This window comes from Malania oleifera, chromosome 12, assembly GCF_029873635.1.
Source record: "Malania oleifera isolate guangnan ecotype guangnan chromosome 12, ASM2987363v1, whole genome shotgun sequence".
NCBI classification, from domain to species: Eukaryota; Viridiplantae; Streptophyta; class Magnoliopsida; order Santalales; family Ximeniaceae; genus Malania; species Malania oleifera.
The window spans coordinates 43,874,154-43,899,471 of NC_080428.1; the positions used below are offsets into that span (position 1 = coordinate 43,874,154).

At 35.9% G+C, this 25,318-nt stretch overlaps 1 protein-coding gene across 1 annotated transcript; it reads left to right on the forward strand.

Annotated features, from left to right (window-relative positions):
- The first annotated feature begins 1,355 nt into the window (after positions 1-1,355).
- LOC131144093 (uncharacterized) lies at positions 1,356-2,550 on the forward strand. Its single transcript, XM_058092479.1, has 2 exons — positions 1,356-2,044; positions 2,154-2,550. Exons 1-2 carry the CDS (start codon positions 1,574-1,576, stop codon positions 2,301-2,303), a joined length of 621 nt encoding a protein of 206 aa, XP_057948462.1. The 5' UTR covers positions 1,356-1,573; the 3' UTR covers positions 2,304-2,550.
- The last annotated feature ends 22,768 nt before the right edge of the window (positions 2,551-25,318 follow it).

Genomic DNA, 25,318 nt, shown 5'->3' on the forward strand with positions numbered 1-25,318 from the left:
ATTGTTCATATTGAGATGGATATTGTAATGTATTGGGATAAACTACTACTCTGGTAATTTATTATGGAGATATTCCACTGTTTTATATTATGGTATCATAGATTTATTTAGAATAACCCTCCGGATCCCACTTTCAGGTTTGAGGCGTTACAGATAGAGCTTTTTCTTCAAAGATGTGTAGTAAAACTAGAAACTGCAAGTTTAATTTCAATAGAAATTTTGATTTCAATCTAAAGGAACATGAAAAAGTTATAACAAATCATTAAAATCATAAGATGAAACTTTTTGAAACATTAAAATCGATGATTGCAATCATTTTTAGAAGCAAAGCTTAAAATGTCAAAAATTTCTCTTTTTTCCAATTATTCTTTTGAATTTCCAAAATTTTAGCCAATTCATCCAAGACATGGGGCAAAATTTTCAATAGGGAAATTGAATCCTGAATTCCTTTTGAACTCACCTGAATTAGAGTAAATTTTTTCGAACTTTAAGACATTATGGATAGATCACTTAGTATTCTATTTGGTAATTTCTCACTGGTCATGTAAGTTGATGATATTGTGTAGTCATATATAAAGATAGTGATAATATATACACCATTTAAAGCAGTTTTGTTGACAAAGTTCTAGACTAAAGATTTAGGATTGAAGTATTTGGGAATTGAGGTATCTAGATGCCATAGAGGGATTATCTTGTTACGGTGGAAAAATGTTGACTTGTTGGATTAGATGATGCTGCTGCGATTCATTACCAACTCTAAATAATAAAATATAATGAAAAATTTAAACTTTATGTTTTGATCAAAGCGTCCAAATACTCATTTGAAGATGTATTGTTGAAAAGTGACCACTTATTCTCACGATGACCATTGCTTCCAGGATCGTCTAACTGGGGTAGCTATGAGCTGGTATCTTCTGTTGGATAGAAATAAAAAAAATCGAATTTTGTTTATACTTTCATTCATTATATACATGTGTTCATTGAAGCTTAGACGTGTTCATTGAAGCTTAGACATGTTCAAAAATCGTTACCATATATTCATGTCTTATCGTAAATATAAGACAAATTAATTAATATTCACTAGCCTAACTAGCGAGATTTGTATGGAAATTTGATTCGAACATCAACTGTCATTTGCATTTGAGTTTTTTCCTTTCTCGGCGAAAGCAGTGGTGATACATTAAATATGAGTTGACATTGAAATGATAAGAGAGCTGCATTAATTAGTTTATGATGACTGATACTACATTATTTAATTAGAAATGCTCACCCTACTCCTCCTTTCTCATGTAAGCAATTAGGCTCAGTTAAAACATTTTCTTCTCCTCTCACAAAAGGTTGAAGGAAGGTAGGGCTACAGTGAGAGAGAGAGAAAAAGATTTATAAGTTGGAAATAATTTTCTTGATTATTATTTAATATATTGTTATAAATTAATTACAAACTTTCGAAAAGACTCCAAAATTGCAGTCCTTAACGGGGCTTTTCATACCACAGCCCCAAACCCAAACTTACCAAATTCTCCCCCACACACAGTCGTCCGATAACCCTACCAACCCCTCACGCCTCAAATCGATGAATAGAAACACCCGATCAGTGGGAACCCTCATCTTCCTCATCCTCCTCGTCTCCACACCATCACCCACTCGCTCCATCTCCATTCTTCAATGGCGGACCGTCTTCTCACTCGCCCACTCACTCCTGACTCGCGTCGCCAACCTCCGAGCCTCGCGAGGCGACTCGGCCGGGTCGGAGAGGGCCAGGCTCCTGGCGGATAAGCTCGAGCGAGGGCTAGGGTTAGGGTTCTGGAAGGTGGCGTGGTCCATGGGCTCGAACTACTTGAGGAACTACGCGTGGCGAGACGTCGCCTCCACGGACCTGTTCGGCACCGTCAACGACATAAACGCGTTGCTGAGGTTTCTGAATGAGCTGACTCAGCTAGACTCGGACGTGGATCGAGCCGCGTGGCTGCAGCGAAATTATCGAGCCGTGCTTAGGGTTTCGAATTCGCTGGTTCGCAGATCCCTCAACACGTTTCGGCAATCGGTAATGTCTTTTTGAAAAAAAATTTTGCATTGATCTTTGGATATTTCGGATTTTTTTTTTCCTTTGAGGGTGTGCTAATGGCGGCGGCGGCGGCGGCGGTTTTGCGCAGGGGCCGCTGAGGGAGATGGTGGAGAGGGAGGTGGTGGAGGGTGGATTGCTGAGGGACTGCCTTGAATTGGGGAGCAGTGACCTGAGGGGTTTGATTCAAGTGCTGAAGGATTTGGCGTCCCAGATGTCCGCCGATGAACGTGATCTTTGAGAAGAAAAACACAACAAAATTGGACGGTGATACATTGATTTTTTTTAATATAAAAAATAGGCACATATGATTGATTGATCATGATTATTACTTCTTTTTGTTCTTTCTTTGATTTCTCGATACCCTGTTTGTAGATGTCTTTTTTGCTTTTTTGGGAGTTACAGTAAAAATTCATGAACTATTTTTTCATTTTTCTAACTTTAATTCAATACAAAGAATCTCTAAATATCTAAATATTTGGAATTAATTTACTTTATCACTAGATCACTTTTATAATATAGTTAAATTTCATTATTTAATTTTCGTAATGTTACTTTTAAATGAACTTTTTTCTTTTTTATGGTCTTACAATTGTTTGATTTTAGAATTTTAGAAAAAACTTAAGTTCTCATAAATGTGTAAACATAATCCTTTGAAGTGATTTTATAATTTCTAAATTGTTGTATTGCCTAATTTTATATGCCTTCTAGTTTTATTCTTTGGTTTCTAAATTGTCAGGGTCATTTTTTGAATTTCGAATCAAGAATTTGAATTTTAGGGATTCTAACAAAATTTTTTGATATTGTACATTTATAAAGAGGGAGATCTATTTCAAATATATTTAGGAATTGTTTGGAATTACTTATTTAAAAATATTTTTTCAGAAAAAAAGTATTGAATATATTGAATTTAACAAGTACTGATATTAAGTGCTGAATTAGAAAAGTATTGAAAGTTATAATTGGTATTTGGTTGTGTATAAAATAAATGGTATTTGGATACTTATTTTTATTATAGGGTATTATATGATTTTAAAATAGTTTTAAATTAAAATATTAATATTTTTCAATTGATGATTTCATTAATAATTAGTTTTGTTGTTTATAATTAAAATTTAATATTTTGTATTGGCTGAAATAATATAATATTATTTATTAATTAAAAATAATCTTACTATTAATGTATATATATAACATATGATTACAACATTGAGTTATGTTAAAAAAAGTATTTATAACTAAATTAAAATTTTTATCATTTAGTGTTAATTATATTTATAAATGGTCTTTTTTATTCATTTCAAAATTTAATTATATTTTATTAATAATTAATAGGTTATAATGTATAATAAAATAGTATATAGTTAAGTTTAAATTAATAATTATGTTAACTGTTAATTTTAATTAATATTAAAATATTTTTAAGTAAAAATAATATAATATTATTTTTTTATTAATACTAATCTTGTTCTTATAATATATGAGTATTATATTAATTTATGTTAAAATAATATTTTTAATTAAATTATTTTTTTTAATTTTTAATATTAATGTAAATTAATAGATGGTTCGCTTTTTTCATTTCAGAATTGAATTATGTTTTATTAATGTAGGCGCCCCATTTTGTCCCGGAGGTATGTATAGCAAAAATTAGACTTGTTATTTTATTATCTTGTAAAAATTTATTTGTATAATTTCAAATAAAATATATGAAAAATAAAAAAAATAATAAAAGAAAGTTTGGTGTGCCAGATTGGTAATTGCAAATCATAGTTAAAATTAAAACAAAAAAAAATGAAACAATCTATTTAAATTTGATTCATCAATCAAATTAATTGAGTTGCTTTCCTTTAGGCCTAAATAGTGAAAGGTTTGAGAAAGGTTGAAGATTAGAATGCTCAAATTACTGAGGTTGCAAAGGTTGTTGTTGTTGTTGTTTTTTTTCTCTTCTAAATATAATTAAAAAGGGTGGCACCTCCATTTATTTATTAATATATCCTTATTTTTGGTGGAGGAATACCGTGATTATAAGATAAAATAAAAGGGAGAATACAGAAAATCCTAAAAAAAAAAAAAAATCAACACCAACAACCAACCAAATTAGGGTAATAAAATTAAACATAACTAACAAAGAAGATAAAAACATAAATACAATCAAAATCAAAATAAAATATATCAAACGAAACTTTAGAGTTGAACTAATGACGAACGGAAACAAAACCTCACCTATCCATCCGAAGAATACCTTTCAGATAACGTGGTAGAAGGTGTTGTTCTTTATATATTATATTGTTTCCTATTTCTCCTTCTTTAATAAGAAAATTAGTCGCACTATTACCTTCCCTATATTGATGCATCACCATGATAGTAGAGTATTAACGATTCAGAAACAGAGGAGTAAAAATGTTAGTACCCTCGTGTTTGTTTTAAGTTTGCCATTAAATTGTTCAAGAATAAATCAAGAATGGATTCAAACATTAAAAATTCAAACTGAATTTTTGAAATTTTGAATGAAAATTTTGTAGAAATCCTTAACACGATGAACTGTGTACTTGATCCAGATTCGAAATTTTAATCCAAAACTCGAGTATCCATATCCAAATTCGGGTCTGATAACCCAAATTTGAATACCCCAAACCCAACCCAGGGATCCAGTCAACTTGATTGGGTCAACTGACCCATGTCCAAGTCAACTGATCCATTTACCCAAGTCCTAGGTCAACTTTGAGCTGAGTCCTTTAACCTTAGACCCTGACCCAAACCCACACCCACATAGACCTAAAACCTAAGACTAATATCCAAAGCTCAATTGGGCTCAACCCAATCTAAAGCCCAAGTCCTAACTGACCCTTTACATCAGCCCAAATCAGACCAGCCCAAAGCATAATTATGCCCATAAGACGTGATCCACCTAGGTTCAAATTACCCAGGGCCCAGCTTGGCCTAGCCCAAGCCTGTGACATAGCCTTAGCCTAACTGAATTAAATCAAATCCTAAGGCCCAGATTCACTCAAGCTTAAACCCAAGCCCAATTGGACTCTTAATCTAACCCAACCATAGTCCAACCCTAGTCAGTCTCAGTCCCTTGTTTGGTTCACGAGAAAACTCACTAGAAAAATTCACTAAAAAACCTTTAAAAGATCAGAAAAAAAAAAAAAAAATAGAAAATTGGGACGTAGGGGTTTACTTTATGGGGATCCAAAGATTTGATGATTAGGAGAGCTTTAAGCTCATTGTAACAATACCTTCCATTTGAAACTGCAAAAACGAAAAATAGAGATGATGAGAGTAAAAATGAAAGAAAAGTGGATTTAAAAAAAAAAAAAAAGTTAAAATTTGCAAAAATAGCATTGATTTTGGCTATTTTAAATTTATTTTTTCCTTTTAATATTTGAAATAAATATCAGTTAATTTTTTTAATAAAAATATAAATTGGGGGTTAAGTAATTTGTCGAGTATTTTGAACCAAATTTGTATAATGCATTTAAGTAAATGGGTTGAGTCAAATTGACCAAAATATAAATGAGATACTATATTTTAAGTTCAAACCCAATTTAAATTAACGAGTCACAAATTACCTATTATGTATTAACTCGTTTTGTTGAGTTTAGATGTGAGTGTGTTGTTGCAAGTCCAAGTTAAAGGCATTGGATGCCTAATTTATTTCCATAGATAAATAGAGTTATTTTTTGTTAGAAGAGGAGCTGTTAGAGCATATCAAGAATGTAAAAACACCCAAGGATGTGTGAGACATCCTACTAGCCATATTTGTAAAATGATGCAAAGCTCCAATAGTTAGAGCTTATATTGATATTAGAAAAAGAGTATGATGGGAAGCTAATATTTTTAAAAAGTCAAATTTATTTTTGAGAAATATCAAAATTAGAACCATAAAATAAATTTTGAGAGACTAGAATGAGCGAATTATTATTCATGGTCTTATGCTAGAATGTAATGGCCTTATTACTGCCACTCATTGAGGGGGTCAAAGAATAAGCTCTAACAGGATTGGAAAAATACATTAGTCAACCAAGTGGCTTTGGATGCACAAATGTTTGGAGTCCCATTGAAGGATGAGGACAAGGCGCTCTTTTATTGGAGATGCTTCAAAGGAAAGGATAAATTAGTTGCAAGTACACATATTGGAGAAGTCAAATCAAGAAAATGTTGGGTCACACATGTGGTTGGAATAACTGAGAAGATTTTATCTCCATAATTAAGGATTTGCAGCTTACAAATTTTAGCTCAATAAATATATGGATGTTTTTGGCTCAGTACATGCTTAATATTGGCTCAATAAATGCTACGCATGCCACGCTATCTACATGTCTCTTCGCCTCCCCCCCCCTTTTTAATAAAATGGGTTGTGTGTTGTAGAGAAAAAATACACATGAGTAATCGGTGGTGTAAGCAAGTGAGCTGTGTGTTGTAAACTGTGATTGAGAGGCAGAGAGGTTGAGCTGAGAGTTGAGTTTGAGTGTGTTACTCTTCCATTGTATTTCCTATTAATATAGTGAAACTCCCTCTCTCCCGTGGATGTAGGCCAAGTTTGGCTAAACCACGTAATTCTGGTGTTCCTTGTGATTGCTTGCTTGTGTTTGTGTTTTGGACCATCTCCAATTCCTTTCCAAAGAGCATAGCAATACATCTCCTTCTCCTGAAGAAGAGGGGACATTTGCATCAATCTTATTTTCTGGTGCCTTCTCCTAGGATCGACATTGATTTTTGCAGGGTCCCACCTTGCCACATCAGATGCCACATCAGTAGTGGGCCCACCTTTTAGCTGCCACATCAACAACGGGTTCCACTTATGCCACGTCAGCATTAACGACGTCATAACTGGCAGATAATAAAGGAAGATCGAGTGTTGGAATTGTGGTAAGACTGGACACTACAAAAATCAATGCCGATCCGAAGGAGCCATAAAATAAGATTGAAGCAAATGTTGCTTCTTTTTTAGGAGAAGGAGACGTATTGCTCTGCTCTTTGGAAAGAAAAGGAGAGTCATGGGTATTAGACTTTGGAGTCTTATTTCACGTGACATGTAATAAAGAAATGCTTGATAGGTATATACCCGGTAACCTTGGTAATGTTTATCTTGATGATGACAAACCTTGTGAAATTGCAGGAAAAGAAAATGCAAAAATAAATTTGACAGGTATCACTTGGAGTTTGACTGATGTCAGATATATCCCAAATCTCAAGAAAAAATTTAATCTCTGTTGGAAAACTTGCAAGTGAAGGTTACACTACAACCTTCAATCGCTATGGTTGAAAAATTTCCCAAGGCGTAATGACATTCTTGCGCGGTAAGAAAATATGTACTCTTTATATGACCACAGATGCTTGCATGTCCGTTTCAGTTGTTGTAAGGAAAGAAGATTCAAACCTATGGCACTAGAGACTCGGTCACATCAGTGACAAAGGCTTGAAAATCATGAACTCAAAGGGAAAGATACCAGGTCTCTAGTTAGCTAATATCGACCAATGCGAGAGCTGCATCCTCAGAAAATAGAAAAGAGTCAGCTTTCAGACGAGCGGTAGAATCCCAAAGAAAGAAAAATTGGAGGTTGTGCATATTGACGTTTGGGGACCGAGCCCAGTCTCATCCATCGGCGGGAAATTCTCTTTTGTTACCTTCATTGACGACCATTCTAGGAAGGTATGAGTTTATTTCTTGAGATTAGACAATGGTGGTGTCTATGAAGACATAATTCAAGAAGTTTTACTATGAGCACGGGATCAGATTTGAAATAACCATGCCAGGTACACCCCAGCACAATGGCATAACAGAATGAATGAACATAACCTTGACTAATAGAGCCAAAAGCACATGATTACAATCATGTTTACCAAAGCATTTTTGGGTAGAAGCAGTCAGCACAACTACTTATCTAATCAACCAAAGTCCATCAGTACTGTTAGACCAAGTGGTTAAGGGTCTTTCATTCCAATTATGTTTTGATGATAACAACCCATTAGCAGTTCTTTAAGGCTACTAACCTTTTTCTCTAGTCTTGTTTAGTTGCACAGAACGACACCAAAGCAAGTAAGTTTCAAATCATCCAAAAGCAACTTGTGACATGTCCAAAAGCTCAGCCACTCAAACCAGAGCATTCATGGACTCTACATAATATGCAAGTGTTCTAAAGATTAAGTGTGAGAGTGAGAGAAATTATTTTTGTAAATCCCTTGTATATGGAGTGACTCAGTAAAGAGCAAGAAATGGGCACATCACACACATACAACAAGACAAGTAAAGCTACTTAAGGTGTCTAAAAACCGTCAAACATGTTTCACTAAATTTAAGACATCTTACAATGAATCAGGGATCATTTCTCATAAATAGACAAGGACCTTTTTTAGAATTTAAAAGGATTTTTTCTAAAGTAGTTAAAAGGGCTTCGTCGACGAACACAGGGTTCTCGTTGACAAGAATATACCGAGAGTGCCTAAAAGTTCAGAGCACGCCTCGTCGACGAATATAGGGGACTCGACGACGAGGTATGTGCATACTTCGTCGATGAACACAGGGTTCTCGTCGACGAAAAGAAACCGAGACTTTTCTGAATTCAGAACCAGCAACTCGTCGACAAACACAGGGCTTCGTTGACGAATATACTGAAGAGCTCGTCGACGAAGGCGAGACCTCGTCGACGAATGTCGGGTTGCAGGGTTCATTAAATGCAGCAGAACGACTAGTTTTGCTCTTGTCTTACATCAGTAAATGCCCAACGGCTCTCCAGAGCCCAGCTCACCTATTTGGTGTTTAAATAAGGGTTTTGCATTTACTTCAAACTAAGAAAGCTTATTTAGTTCATTTATTGTGCATTCTCTCTCTAGGGTTTCTTTGTGCAACTCACTTGCCCTTTTGCTCTTGCTCTTGTCTTACTCCATTGAAAAAGAGGATAGTGTGTGAGGATTTGGTTGTGATACTCAGCTCAAGAGGAGCACTTAATATTGTATCTACCCTTCATCAACTACTTGTGTAGAAAGGCCCTTTGTGAGCCATTGTAGGGTATCTCTAAATGAGTACCTTGTAAAAGCTCTTTGTGAGCAATTGTGTGTAGTGACTTCTCTGCCTGAAGGAGGATCGTATAGTAGATTTTGGGAATCTTTGAGTTGGTCTCAAGGTGCAGACGTAGGCGGGGTGCCGAACTACGTTAATATCGCCGTGTTAAACTTCTCTTCTCTCCTCTCTCTTTTATTTTGCTCATTCATTGTCATTTGCTTCATTTTTATATTGTGATATAATACACTTGTTCTTGGTAAGATTTTTGTGTTTGTAGAAAATTTCCATATCTGTGAAAAATGTCTATTCACCCCCCCTTTAGACGCTCAACCGGGCCAACAAGTGGTATCAGAGCGCCAGTCGCTAGATATTCGGAGTAACTTTCAGGCGAAAAGATCAAGATGACAGATATGTTTGCCCAAGGTCAATTCGTGGACCGTTCCCCCAAATTTTGTCGAGCTAACTACCCGGCATGGAAAGATCGAATGTCAATCTTCATCCAAGCCTATGACTGCCGAATGTGGAACGTCATCACTGAAGGAGACTACACCTTCAAGAACGAAGAAGGCGATGACATACCTATTGGAAAACTTCCTGAGGCGGATGCAAAGCTAGCACAACTAAACTTCAAGACCAAGAACTTCCTTTACTGCGCTGTAAATGATGAAGAGTACAATCGAATATGCGGATGCAACATGGTTAAGGAAATGTGGGAAAAGCTTCAGGTGACATATGAAGGTACAACCTAGGTAAAAAGGTCAAAAATTTATATGTTGGTAAAAGAATATGAGATGTTTAAAATGGAAGAAGGTGAGACAATTACTACCATGTTTACTCGGTTCACACACATCATAAATGGACTAAAAGCTCTCGGTAGAGAGAACTCTATGGAAGACAATGTGCAGAAAGTCCTTCACTCATTACCGGCATCTTGGCACGCCAAGTCCACAGCAATTGAAGAAGCAAAGTACCTCTCAAAGGTTACCCTTGACGAGCTGATCGGGTCTCTTATGACCTATGAGATCAAGAAGAAAAATGTTGCCGCAGAAGTTGAGGCACCCAAGAAGGCCACTGGAATTGCTCTAAAAGCCGGAAAGCAAAAAGGGCTCGTAGAAGAGGAAGAAAATGATGATGATGATGAAGTCGCTCTTCTTACAAGAAGATTCAGGAATTTCTGATGAAGAAACGAAGTGGCAAACAAAAGGAGAAAGGAGAATCGAGCATAAGATACTACAATTGCAAAAAGATCGGGCACCACATGGCAGACTGTCCTCTCTTACAAAAAAAAAGGCAACAATCAATAGGGAGACAAAAAAAAATTCAAAGTAATGAACGCAACTGAATGGGATGAACTGGACGAGACCTCAATCGACGAAGAAATCGAGGAAGAAGTTGCCCATTTTTGCCTTATGGCAGACAAACAAAGTGAGGTAAACTTTGATGACGAATATCTCCCTTCTTATGAAGAACTTGAAGAAAGTTATAGAAAACTCTATATTGAATTAATAGCATCTAAAAAAGAAATATAAACTCTTAGAAGAAAATCATTCAAGATGTAAACAAAAACAAATTTGCTCATGTGACACTTTGAAAGAAGAAAATGCATCTCTTAGCCTTGAAAATGAAAGCTCACTAAGGAATACATAAATTGCAAAGAGTCCTCTCAAAAAGAAGTTGGAAGCTTGAAAAGACAAATAATCGAAATTCTTCAAGAAAACTCTAAATTAAAAAATAAGTTGGAAGCTTAAAACAATACAATTTATAAATTTACAAATGGTAAAGAAAATTTTGATAAGTTACTTGGAGCTCAAAGGTTTGGAATTTTCAAAGAAGGATTAGGATACAACCTATCGTCATCAGAATCAATAGGATTTGCAAATCTTTATGTTAAAAAAAGCTCAGCATCAAAGAAAAACTCTGCACCTAAACCAAACCCCTCCTATGCTAATAAAGTTTGTCTATATTGTGAAAGAAAAGGTCATGTATGATTTACTTGTCCCTTGAGGGGAAATAGAGGAAAGAACATAAATTATAAATGGGTGATTAAGAACACTAACCCATAGGACCCAAGAAAATGTGGGTACCAAAACAAGTCACTTAATGCTTTGTGTAGGTATGCTTGAAGACAAACTCCACAAGAAACAAATGGTTTCTCGATAGTGGATATTCAAGACACATGACGAGAGATGCAAGCAAATTTCTTTTTCTCACCTACAAAAAGGAAGGATTAGTTACATTTGGAGACAATGCCAAAGGAGGAATCATCGGTAAAGGTAAAATAGGTAATTCATCTTTGGCTATTGAAAATGTTGCTCTTATAGATACTCTCAAACACAACTTGTTGAGTGTTAGTTAATTATGTGATAAAGGGTTAAACATTACATTTCAATCCACCCAATCTTTAGTAAATGATTTAAATGGAAAAACCATCTTCGTAGGAAAACGTGAATCCAACATATATACAATTGAGTTTGATGACATCAAAACTTGTGACATTAGATGTTTAGCAGTTACTAATGAAAATTGTTGGTTATGACATAGAAGACTAGGTCATGCTAGCATGGATCTACTTCGTAAACTTTCATCTAAAGAACTAGTAAATGGCCTACCAAAAGACAATTATGTAAAAGATAAAATTTGTGATGCATGTCAAATATGGAAAACAAGTTAAAACCTTTTTCAAAACCAAGAAAATGATATCCACATCAAGACCCTTAGAGTTAATTCATCTTGATTTATTTGGTCTTAATGACATAGCTAGTATTAGTGGAAAGCTGTATGCCTTTGTTATAGTTGATGACTTCTCAAGGTTTTCATGGGTAATTTTTCTTGCAAACAAAAGTGAGACTTGTAATGCATTCATTCATTTTTGTGAAAAAATCCAAAGTGAAAAGGGAATGTCAATTGTACACATTAGGAGTGATAGAGGAAGAGAATTTAGAAATAAAGAACTAGAAGACTTTTGCAACGAAAATGACTATTCACACAACTTCTCCGCACCAAAAACTCCACAACAAAATGGAGTTGTTGAAAGAAAAAATCGAACACTCCAAGAAATGGCTAGGACAATGCTCAACGAACATAACTAGCCAAAATATTTCTAGGCAAAAGCCGTTAGCACAGCTTGCTATGTTAGTAACCATGTCATCATTAGATCCAAATTAGGAAAAACCTCATATGAGATATGGAAGGGTAGGAAACCTAACATTTCACACTTTAAGGTTTTTGGATGTAAATGTTTCATATTAAATGATAGGGATCATTTGCCTAAATTTGATTCAAAATTCGATGAGGGAATTTTTATAGGATATGCCATGAATAGCAAAGCATATAGGGTATTCAATAAAAGAACTCAAACTGTTTAGGAATCAACTCACGTTGTGTTTGATGAAATAGACCCTCACACATCCAAAACACCTGTTGAGATAGATGAAGATAATCAAGTCACCACCTTTAGAATTGAAAAAGAACTTGAGCAACTTAACTTAAATAATGATCAAGATAGAAACTGTCAAGACCCAAACATTGATCATCAAGAATCATCTCCTCAAAAGCCTAATGAACCAGAAGAAGAGAATCATGAACTACCTAAAGCTTGGAAGTTTGTAAAAAATCACCCAACTGATCTTATCATAGGTAGTCCATCCCAAGGAGTGAGCACCAGATCTCACCTAAGAAGTGGATGTAATCATATTGCTTTCATATCTCATCTAGAACCAAAAAACTTTGAGGAAGCTGAAAATGATGAAAACTAGATAAATGCCATGCAAGAAGAACTAGACCAATTTGAAAGAAACAAAGTATGACACTTAGTTCCTAAACTCAAAAATACTACAATAATTGGCATCAAATGAGTGTTTAGGAATAAGAAAGATGAAGATGAGAATATTGTTAGAAACAAAGCTAGATTGGTAGCCCAAGGGTATAACCAACAAGAGGGTATTGACTACGATGAAACTTATGCCCCTGTGGCAAGATTAGAAGCTATTAAAATGCTACTTGCCCTTGCTTGCTACAAAAACTCCAAGTTATTTCAAATGGATGTAAAAAGTGCATTTTTAAATGGATACATAAATGAAGAAGTATATGTCAAGCAACCTCTAGGATTTGAGAGCCACACTCAGCCCGATTACGTATACAAACTCTCAAAAGCTCTTTACGGACTCAAGCAAGCACCAAAAGCATGATATGAGTGTTTAAGTAAATTTCTCCTAGATAATGGGTTCACAAGAGGAAAATTTGACACTACTCTCTTCTTAAAACATAAGGAAAATGATATGCTAGTTATACAGATTTACGTAGATGATATCATTTTCAGTGCCACCAATGAAACTTTGTGTCAGGATTTTGCTCAAACCATGCAGGAAACATTTAAGATAAGTATGATGGGTGAACTAACCTTCTTCCTAGGATTACAAATTAAACAAATGAAACATGGAATCTTTATAAATCAAGCCAAATACGTTAAGGACATGTTAAAGAAATTCGGTCTTGAAATGGGTAAGTCTAAGGTAATCCCTATGAGCATCACAACAAAGTTTGACGCTGATGAAAAAGGGAAAAATGTTGACCAAAAACTCTACTGTGGAATGATTGGTAGTTTGTTGTACCTCACTTCTAGCAGGCCCGATATAATGTTCAGTGTTTGTTTATGCGCTAGATTCCAATTATGTCCCAAAGAATCTCATATTCATGTAGTCAAAAGAATCTTTAGATACTTAGCAGGCACCCATGACTTAGGACTCTTCTACCCTAAGAATGCTCCCTTTGATCTCACCTGCTACTCTGATGCTGACTACGGTGGTTGCAAAACCGATAGAAAAAGCACTAGTGGAACATTTCATTTCCTAGGACACTCACTTGTGTCCTAGTTTTGCGAAAAGCAAACCTCCGTAGCTTTCTCAACCACCGAGGTTGAATATATTGCAGCCGGTAGTTGCTGTGCTCAAGCCTTATATATGAAGCAACAACTTGAGGACTTCCGAATCTTAGTTAAAGGTACTACAATCCATTGTGACAATACTGGTACCATCAACATTTCAAAAAATCTGTGTCTCCATTCTAGAACTAAGCATATTGAAATTAGGCACCACTTTATTCGAAACCATGTCCAAAAAGGGGACGTTGAGTTGGTTTATGTTCCTACTGAAAATCAACTGGCCGACATTCTAACTAAGCCACTCAATGAAGAAAGATTCCATAAAATCCGGCATGCCCTAGGCATGTGTACTCCTTCAGATATATCTTAGGATCTTTATATTGGTTCTTGCTCCATTCTTTAGCTTATCCTAAGCTTAACTCCATTTTTCTTCCTACCCTCATCGACGAACACAAGGTATTCATCGCCGAGAAATCTGTCATATTTGTTGACAAACACAGGGGTCTCGTCGTCGAATTTGCCTTAATTTTGTCAATGAACACAAGGCCTCGTCGACGAAATCTGTCGGGATACTTTATATTCCCGCTCGCACAACCCCTTCTTTTTGCAAACCCTAGCCGTCCTATTTCAATCCCTCTCCTTCCTCTCGACCCTCTGCCTCTCTCTCACCTCCTTCTCTTAACCCACATTGTCCCAAGCACCCTCTCGACCCTCTACCTCACTCCACCTCCTTCTCTCTCACCAACGCACACTCTCTCCATAGCCTCCCATCTCCTTGGCTCTCCACTCGTTGCTGCACCTGCCATCTCTCCCATCTCCTAGCTCTTGGTGCGGTGAGCTCTCTCTTTCGCCTTCAACCTTCAATGGCTCCCAGACCTAAGCGCCGTAACCTTCAAACTGAGGCTGGTGAAGGCTCCTCTCATCGTCCTACCGCCATTCCCTCTCTGACAACCCCCGCAAACTCCGACCCCTGTTTCGTCTCTCCAGAGGCCGCCTATCGCTATTAGAATAACATTCTAAAACGGCACATTGTTCATAGGAAGATTGTGCCCTCCGAGTTTCTTCAACTCCATTTTCCCACTCTCCTCTCCAAAATTAAAGCTATCGGATGGGATGCTCTCTTCGACCTAGGAGAGCTTGTCTATGCGGACTTGGTTTGCGAATTCTATGTTAATTTTTTTCCCTCACATCGCGGCATTGCCGCCTACTCCACAGTTCGCGGGACCATCATTCGACTCTCCGAGGACACATTCTCCGTCATGCTTGGTTGCGACACCTATCCACTCCGAGGCCTCCCCAAGGCCTTTTGGCCCACACGGTTTGAGTGCTTCGACTTGCACGCCGCGCTAAAGCTCATTACTAGTAACCCTCGCATTCCCTCCATTGCCTGCCCCAAATCCAAGAACCTCACTGTTGAATTTAGGGTCCTCCACCACATGATCACATATAATCTTTGTCCTCGCACTGGTGGACGGGATTGGGTGGCCTTGGGCGATATTTTTAGTATGTACTGCCTATGAGTTGGATGTGGTATTTACTTGCCCTCCATCATTGTTCAGAATATGGAAGAAAGCCTCAAATGGCAGCGGGGTTGCCTTCCCTATGGTCGTCTCCTCACGACCTTTTTCGATCATTTCGAGCTTATTCATGCTGGCTTGCCCTGTATTCGTCCCGCGCCCGAGGATATATACATCGAGGTGATCCTTCGTCGCATGCATTTTGAAAAGGACGATGCAACCAACACGTGGGTCAAAGCCCACGAGCAGGGTCAAGCTCCGGTCGATGAAGTTGAGGCCGCTACAGAGGAAGAAAAAGAAAAAGGTGAGGATGAGGATACTTCCTATGGCCATATCTTGGAGTGCCTGGATGGCCTTCAGCATGCCATGATGCAGTTCAAAATGTGTCACCAAGCTCGTTTTGATTCTCTCGATGCATCCCTTGCCCATTAGGAAAACACGAACTGAGCTCGTTTTGATAACCTTGACGCTTCCTTTGTTGCCCTCTTCGACCGCCTTAATTGCCTGCGAGAGTAGTCCTCTGTTGCTACTTTCCCCCAACTTTGATAATGGCAAAGGGGGAGAGATAACTGATAGGCTCTTTATTCAGATATAATCAGTTGGATTTTCGTTAGTTGTAGTAGCGGATACTCTTTAGCTATAGTAGCTTTGTAGTCACTTTGATTAATGTAGTAGTTTAGTACTCCACTGAAATTATTGTACTTGGCAGCTATTGTAATTGTTGAACATGAATGCACTATCGTTGTACTGACATGCTTGAATACTACAATGATTGATATACTGGACTTTTACATATTGATTTTATGTAGGATTACACAACTTGGTAATGCAAACATTAAGGGGGAGGATTTACTTAAATTCTAAACATATACATTTAGTAAGGGGGAGCATATATTTTTCAAAAAGAATACTAATGGATTGCCATCATCAAAAAGGGGGAGAATGTTAGATCAAGTGGTTAAGGGTCTTTTATTCCAACTATGTTTTGATGACAACAACCCCTTAGCAGTTCTTTAAGGCTACTAACCTTTTTCTCTAGTCCTGTTCAGTTGCACAGAACGACACTAAAGCAAGTAAGTTTCAAATCAGCCAAAAGCAACTCGTGACATGTCCAAAAGCTCAGCCACTCAAACCAGAGCATTCATGGACTCTACATAATATGCAAGTGTTCTAAAGATTAAGTGTGAGAGTGAGAGAAATTATTTTTGTAAATCCCTTGTATATGGAGTGACTCAATAAAGAGCAAGAAATGGGCATATCACACACACACAACAAGACAAGTAAAGCTACTTAAGGTGTCTAAAAACTGTCAAACATGTTTCACTAAATTTAAGACATCTTACAATGAATCAGGGATCATTTCTCATAAATAGACAAGGACCTTTTTTAGAACTTAAAAGGATTTTTTCTAAAGTAGTTAGAAGGGCCTCGTCGATGAACACAGGGTTTCGTCAACGAGTATAACACATGCCCTCGTCGATGAACACAGGGTTCTCGTCAACGAGAATATATCGAGAGTGCCTAAAAGTTCAGAGCACGCCTCATTGACGAATACAGGGGACTTGGTGACGAGGTATGTGCAAACTTCGTCGACAAACAAAGGGTTCTCGTCGTTGAAAAGAAACTGAGACTTGTCTGAATTCAGAACCAGCAATTCGTCGACGAACACAGGGCTTTGTCGATGAATATACTGAAGAGCTTGTTGACGAAGGCGAGACCTCGTCGACTAATGTTGGGCTGCAGGGTTCATTAAATGCAGCAGAACGACTAGTTTTGCTCTTGTCTTTCATCAATAAATGCCCAATGACTCACCAGCGCCCAGCTCGCCAATTTGGTGTTTAAATAATGGTTTTGCATTTACTTCAAACTAAGAAAGCTTGTTTAGTTCATTTATTGTGCATTCACTCTCTAGGGTTTCTTTGTGCAACTCACTTGCCCTCTTGCTCTTACTCTTGTCTTACTCCATTGAAAAAGAGGATAGTGTGTGAGGATTTGGTTGTGATACTCAGCTTAAGAGGAGCACTTAATATTGTATCTACCCTTCATCAACTACTTGTGTAGAAAGGCCCTTTGTGAGCCATTGTAGGGTATCTCTAAGTGAGTACCTTACAAAAGCTCTTTGTGAGCGGCCATGTGTAGTGGCTTCTCCACCCGAAGGAGGATCGTATAGTGAATTTTGGGAATCCTTGAGTTGGTCTCAAGGCGTGGATGTAGGCGGGGTGCCGAACCACGTTAATATCGCCGTGTTAAACTTCTTTTCTCTCCTCTCTCTTTTATTTTGCTCATTTATTGTCATTTGCTTCATTTTTATATTGTGATATAATACACTTGTTCTTGGTAAGATTTTTGTGTTTGTAGAAAATTTCCATATCCGTGAAAAATGTCTATTCACCCTCCCTCTATACGCTCAACCGGGCCAACAAGTACCATTGTAGTTCCAGTTACCAGAGGAGGTATGGGGTGAAAAAGAGGTAAAACTTTTACATTTAAGAGTTTTTAGTTGTGTTGCTTATGTGCATATTAGTGATTAGGCTAGGGGCAAGCTTGATCCAAAATCTAAAAAATGCACACTCATTGGATATGGTGAAGATGAGTTTGGTTGCCGCATCTAGGATGACCAAAATAAGAAAATAATCAGAAGTCGAGATGTTGTTTTCAATGAAAAGGTTATGTAAAAAGATGCAACGTCATCAAGTAATCCTGCACAAAATGACCCCAATATTGTAGAGTTGGATGATACCACTGATAGCAACATGGCACAACAGACAATTGATAATTCCCAGATAGAGGAATCTGTCATAGAAGGGGTGCACTGAAGCACCACAGACCCCAACTCTGACCTTGACTCCGGTACTAAGGAGGTCTTCCCGACCTCATATACTGAATATGAGATATTTGGATTACTTGTTACTAACTGATGCAGGTGAACTAAAGTGCTATGATGAAGCATGTTAGGTGAATGAGGCTAGCAAGTGGGAATTTGTTATGAAAGATGAGATGAAATCCCTCATCAACAACAGGACTTGGGTGCTAGCTGGGTTACCCAAAGGAAAAGAAGCTTTTCAGAACAAATGAGTGTACTGCATAAAAGAAGAGCGTAATGGTTCAAGAAGATACAAAGCAAGACTCGTGGTCAAATGCTTCGAACACATAGAAGGTATTGACTACTCATAAATCTTCTTATCAGTTGTGAAACACACAACCATTTGCATGGTCGATTTTGAGCATTATTGCAGTTAAGAATCTACACTTCGAGGAGTTAGATGTAAACAATGCTTTCCTCCATGATGATTTAAAGGAGGAGATATACATGCACCAACCTGAAGGTTTTATAGAGAAAGGCAAAGAAAAACTTGTTTGTAGGTTAAATAAGAGTCTGTATGGTTTGAAATAGGTTCTAAGGTAGTGATATAAGAAATTTGACGGCTTTATGCAAGATAATGACTACTGCAAGTGTAATGCTGATCATTGTTGCTGAATGGACTCTTTTATGTATTTTTGACTTTCTTTACAAAATAAAATTCTTGACAAGATACAAACAATTATACCACAATATATAAAATATAAATCATGCACAAGATGTAAAATAAAGAGTAGAGTAGAGAAACTTAATTAACATGGATTGGCACCAAGCTTACGTCCACGCCTTGAGACCAATTCAAGGATTCCGCAATCCACTATAAACTCTTTCACTAGTGGATAAGCCTTTACTCAGGAACAAATCCCTACACTCAGGAACAAATCTTTACCTCTCACCAAGAGCCGCAAGGTTCACCAAGAAGCCTTGCAAATCTGTTCACAAAGAAATTTCACCAAATGGTTAACAAAAAACCTTACAACTTGGTTTATAAAGAACCTTTTGCAACAAAAAGATGATTACAATAAAGTGCTCCTCATTGAGCTGATATCAAATACAAAGCTAACCTCACACTACTCTTTTGAGGAACGATTCAAACAAGATTAGAGAGTAAGCGAGAATGAGAACTTAAGATGATAAACTATATGCAAAGTGCTTAGGGTTGGTATTTAAAAGATATTTTTCACTAAAATGATCAAAACCCATACTAAACAAGTCTAAGAACTTGTATTTATAGCCAAAAACCTATGCTAGTCGTTATCTAACCGTTGGAAGCAAATCCCAAAAGAAACTAGCTGTTTTCTAGTTGTTGGTGTTCAAATCACGATGCGAATAATCAATGAGTGCCATTAATTCGTCGACAAGCCACCCTCAGTCGTCGAAGAAAAACTCCTTTTCATCGATGAGTCACCTCAGCTGAAAACTCGTTTTGACTACTGGAAAAACTCATCGACGAGCCAAAACCATTCATTGATGAGTACCTGCAATTCGTTGATGATTCAATGCCATTTGTCGATGATTGACTCATGCAGAAACTTAATTTAGGCTACTGGATTTATTAGTCGACGACTACACCCAATTCGTTGACGATTGCTCTATTTTTTCATACCAAAAAGCCTTTTTATGACTTAAAACATTCTTGGACCAAAGCATATGAAATATATTAAGTTTAATGAAGATTTATACTTGTTCTAATGAGTTTCTCTTTGAATATAAGATATCTTGTTAATGAAAATGCATTTGAAAGCTCATTTGATATCTTATATGTTACTATGTCCTTTATGAAAATATACTTGACTTTCTTGAGTCTTTAGGACATAAAATTTGTTTTTTCAAAATCGGGACTAAGTATGTAAATGTTCTTAATACCAAGATGTTGAAAACTTGTCCCTTAAGAAAACATATTTTGAGTATAGGATATTTTTGAGAAACTCTTTGTTTTAACTTTGAAAACCATGTATGTTGAGTTTGTGACTTTAGTGAAATCCTATAAATTCATGTGTCCTAGTATGAAGGTGCATTTTGCTAAACTCTTGCTCAGAAATCATGCATGAAATGAACCGCAAGAGTTACAAAATATACTACCTCAAACACTCTCTATTACAAATAATTCTACATTAAGCCTCCTTTGGTGTGCTTTAGTCCTTTCCGAGTGAGTGTCCATTTGATCTTTCTTGCTTGACATCTACTCGATTCGATCTTTGCCTTTTGACTAATACCATGATCTGCAAAGATAGGAAACATTAGGAACAACATATAGTTTAATATCATCAAAACACATTAAACATGATTAGGTAGCCACCAAGGCTAACAAACTATACTATGATTGTCAATGAGTGATATGCTTGGAAAATTAAAGAACCCTGTATTCCATGCAAGAACTAAGCATGTGGAGTATTCCTTGGAAGAATGCCTAGGCAATTGGGCTATCTTTCTTTTTAGAGACTCCAACAATCAATTTTGTACTCTAACAACGAGAGCCTGATAAATCAGTTTGAGTAGAGAATTGATTTTAACAAGTAGAAAATGGCTAGTTTAACTCCAAACTCTAAATATGTCCTTTTAAGGCCAAGGAAAATTAGACAAACATTCTATATTGTTTTATCAAGTGCTCAAATTCTCTTCTCTTTTTTAATCTCTCCATGCCTTAAATTGCTCATTTGTGAGAGATGTCTCAAAAACTCCTATGCTATCACTTTGTTTATTCTTTGAGAGTTATATTTTATCCTTAAATTTGTAAATATTTCCTTGAGATAAATTTTTTATTGTAATCAAAATCTTTTGTAAGTTGGTGACCTTGACTCTGTTAAAGCAAGGAGATGTAAATTGGTGTCTTTACTACTACTGTTAAAGTAAGGGGTCAGTGGAATCTCAAGGTGATTGATCTTGAGAGAGTGGATGCAAGCAGGATTGCTGAACCATTATAAAAGCATTTGCTTTCACTTTCTTTACTTTGTTTATGTAATTTCTTCTATATTTGTAATTTCTTGAGTTGTTTTAATTTGATTTAAATCTGATATCAAACACTTTAATTTTCACTAAACCTAATGCACTCCTTTTGAGTTGCCACTTTGTGCCAACAAGTCTGTGTGCAGTAAATCCATTTTTGTGTTCAAGAAAGGTGCAAGATATGTATCGGTGAGCATATTGGGTATCACATTGTAAATGTTGGGGTTACTGAGTGTTTGTGTGTGTATTTTGAATTCGAATGTGAATGCTTTGTTGAGTTTGAGTATAAGGTGATGGGCCCTTAATTTGTTTCCAAGTTTTTTGTTGGACTATCACTTCCCAATCTCAACAATCACACATCAATTATTATTATTATTATTATTATTATTATTATTATTATTATTATTATTAAACTCTGTAAATCATTTCAAGGTTTGAACTTCTTGAATCCATGTCGTAACCTTTGGTTTGAATATCTTGCAGAGGACTTGAATCTCTTTAAAGAGAGCGAGATATCTGTGTCCCAGCCTATTTGTGTATCATGTTTATATTTATATTTTTATTTGTGTTTAATTTTAAAGTTATATTATTTTATATTACTAGTTTTCTAACATATTCGCATAAACATGATACCTAATTTGTTCGATCTTTCCCATGATTTATACAAAGCTTTTTACTCCGCACTACTTGTTTCAGTAATAGCAGTTGATTTGTCAATTCGCAGTGCTAAGTAAAGATCCAAAACACCAAGGTGAAACTGAGTCTGTTCCTTCCAGTCAGAGGGATTAGTTCCATTAAAGATTGGAACAGAAGAAGCTAATGAATGAAGTGAAATAGGAACTGATACTGCAATAAATTATTACCACATTAATGCCTTAAGAAAAATCACTTTCATTAGTAATATTGCATTCAATCTTTGGATTAACTAATTCAATATACTAACATTCAAATTTAATGGTGATTTTCACTCACCTAGGCATAATTGATAACTCTTTAAAGTTTGATTGGTTTGTCACCTTTGGACATCTATTCCAGTCTCACTATCATTATATCAATTATCCTAATTAATTTAATAATTACTTGAAAGTTTGTGCACCTTTATGTTAACCGTAATAATCAAATAATCATTCCATAATAATTTTTGCAAAATCATATTTTAATTCAATATTTATAACTCTTCTCAACAAGATCACTTTGGTGACAACATACTAACCATAATATAAACATTGATTGATAAATATCCAAACAAAAATTTTTTCCATGTTCAAAGCAGATAAATAATAACCCACACCATTACTAATTTATTATCATATGTAAGTGGCCCATACTAAATTCAAACAATAAAGCATGCATTGGTTGATTGAGTAATGAAATATTCCCTGACCGTTAAGACGCCATTTGTTGAGGTGGCGCTAATGACGTGGTAGTGGGACCTAGTGATGATTGTACTTAACACTAGGTAAATTCTTTGGAAGTAAGGGGTCACCTTAAGTCCCACTTTTCTAGAAAAAATTTTCATTAGACACGTAGTTAGCACAATATATCACTACAAAAGTGATGACGATTTCGGAATCATGATATTACAATCCAATAAATCCAACCACTACATGCTTCCATCAATATTTCATTAAATCCGACAAACAACATGAGAACTTTTCGAAATCAAACAAACAATCATTATGAACGCAAAACATTACACAGTTAACAAAATCAATTTCTAAAAAGGAAAACCATGATAGTTTCAACCATAGCTCTAATACCACATGTAATAAATTTCCCTCATTTCATTTGCTGAATTAGGATATTTAACTATCATGATTATCACATGTATAAGCTTTATATAGAAAATAAAAGTTTCAAGAAAACCATACCAGAATCGGTCATAATGTAAATCAGTCTTTGAAGAAGACTTGTAGGAATCGTTTCTCTCGCTTAACCTTCTTTCTTTCAACCTCTGGACCAAAGAAATTGAACCATGAAAGAAACCATCTGGGAAAATATTTGATAGTTTTTTGGTCAAAATGGATGAACCAAGAATGAGTAAAATTTCTAATAAATAAAGCAAAAAACTAGGCCTTTTGATAAACTTGATAACCATAGGTTTGAGGAACGTAAATACCTTTAAATCTTTTTGAAGCACGCAGATGCTACCCCCATTCAGAGGGAGAGATGACCTTTAAAATTTTTATTTTTGAAAAATTAATCTTGAGAGCATCTTGAATATTGAAGGTATGATCAATGGCAACTGAGTTGGTTTCAATCAAGATTAATTCGTAAAAACGTCTATCTTCGAGAACATCAGCAGTATCAAAATTTGTAAGTCTTTTGAAGGTTTGTATTTTCTATGAGTTTTCTTCTAATGTTTTCTTGAAGGTGCTTGGATTTTTTCATACCCATACTGAGTACAGAAATCGCCCAGTTCCCCTTTGTTTTTCTTAAACTCAATTTTCATTTGCGATTGTATTTTAAGTTCATTACAGAGTTTCAAACTTTCATGATTAATTGTACAAACAATCTGTCCATATGTAATTGACTCATAATTTGTTCCTAAAGTTTCTTTGACACGATCTCTAACTCTTTGAGCAAATAATTTAGGTAGATCACTAATAAATTTTTCTTTCCAGAATCCAGATCTTCCATCTAGTCTGCTCATAACTTTTGCAATAAAAACATCTTTGTACCATTGAAAATCTGATAATTTTGGACAAGTGAGATTAAGTAGGATAACACTATTCTTTTCGTGTTGAATACTCTGATCTCCAATGAATTGTCTAAAGATTGACCAGAGAAGTGCTGCAACTGCATCACTTTCTTGGCTTTGTACTCCATTTTCTTCTTTAATCTTTTTAGCTTCCATAATTTGGCTTTTCTCAAAAGGGGTAAGATAATGATCCCACCATTCCTTAAGAGTTCCTGTAAATCCATAAGTAATTAATGCAACAATTTGTTCTTCACTCACTTTTGATGAATGAAGTCTGAAAGCAGTTGCTGCCATGGCCATTTGATGTAATAAAGCATGGAGTTGATGTTCTGTTAAACCATCAATTCTCCATTCATGAATTTCATTTCCTTGGAAAATTATTATTATTATTATTATTATTATTATTATTCTTCTTCTTCTTCTTCTTCTTCTTCTTCTTCTTCTTCTTCTTCTTCTTCTTCTTATTATTATTATTATCATTATCATTATTATTATTATTATTATTGGGAGTAGCATATAGGTATTCCCTCATCTTAAGTTTGAACATATTCTTGCTTGTCTGTTGTGAAATAACGTCTCTTCAAACAATGCACAATGGAATAATAATATTGTTGTAAAGGGTCAAACATATACTTGTAACAATCTAAATGGTGAACACAGAATACTTTCACAACCATAACAACAATAAGAAAACAATAATAAAGGCAACGATATCAGGAATAACGTGGTTTGGCAAAGCCTACATCCACAGGAGCAATCGGCAAGAGTTTCACTATGAAAATCAAAGATACACACTACAATGGTATACAATGATCTTCTTTCTTTCTCTCATCCTCTCTCTTTCTCTATATTGTCAAAATTTGCCCATAAGAACATATATAACAACTCCTCTGAGGCTTCTCTTCGAATCCCCAACTGTCACAACGTTCACATTCAAAATTTGAAAATTTCCTCCTAGCTCTGTCAACACTTGTTGACGAGAATTGGGCACTTGTTGACGAGACAGAGAAGGCCACTCGTTGACTAGTACGACCACTCATCGATGAGTATAAGAACTTCTGTAATTTTCTGGCTCTCGGTATCTACTCATTGACAAGCACAGGGAACTCGTTGACGAGTCACTGCTGCACAACATAAAGTCTTCATCCATATGCTTTTCTTCCTTTGTTTATAAACCCCAACAAGTGTAAGAGCCACACACAAATACAACAATCTCCACCTTGGTGATTATACGCCCCTTAGGAGATCGTGGAAAAAGATATCTGAATTCTCCACCTTATACTTAAAACGTTTAGTTGAGACCGTCTCCATTTCTAGCACTTGGAGGCATGCACCAAGTCC

Bases quoted from the DNA above. Each gene is read 5' to 3' on its own strand.
- LOC131144093 (XM_058092479.1), top strand. From the start codon at position 1,574: ATGAATAGAAACACCCGATCAGTGGGAACCCTCATCTTCCTCATCCTC. The intron at 2,045-2,153 runs GTAATGTCTTTT...GGTTTTGCGCAG, and splicing joins TCAACACGTTTCGGCAATCG to GGGCCGCTGAGGGAGATGGT.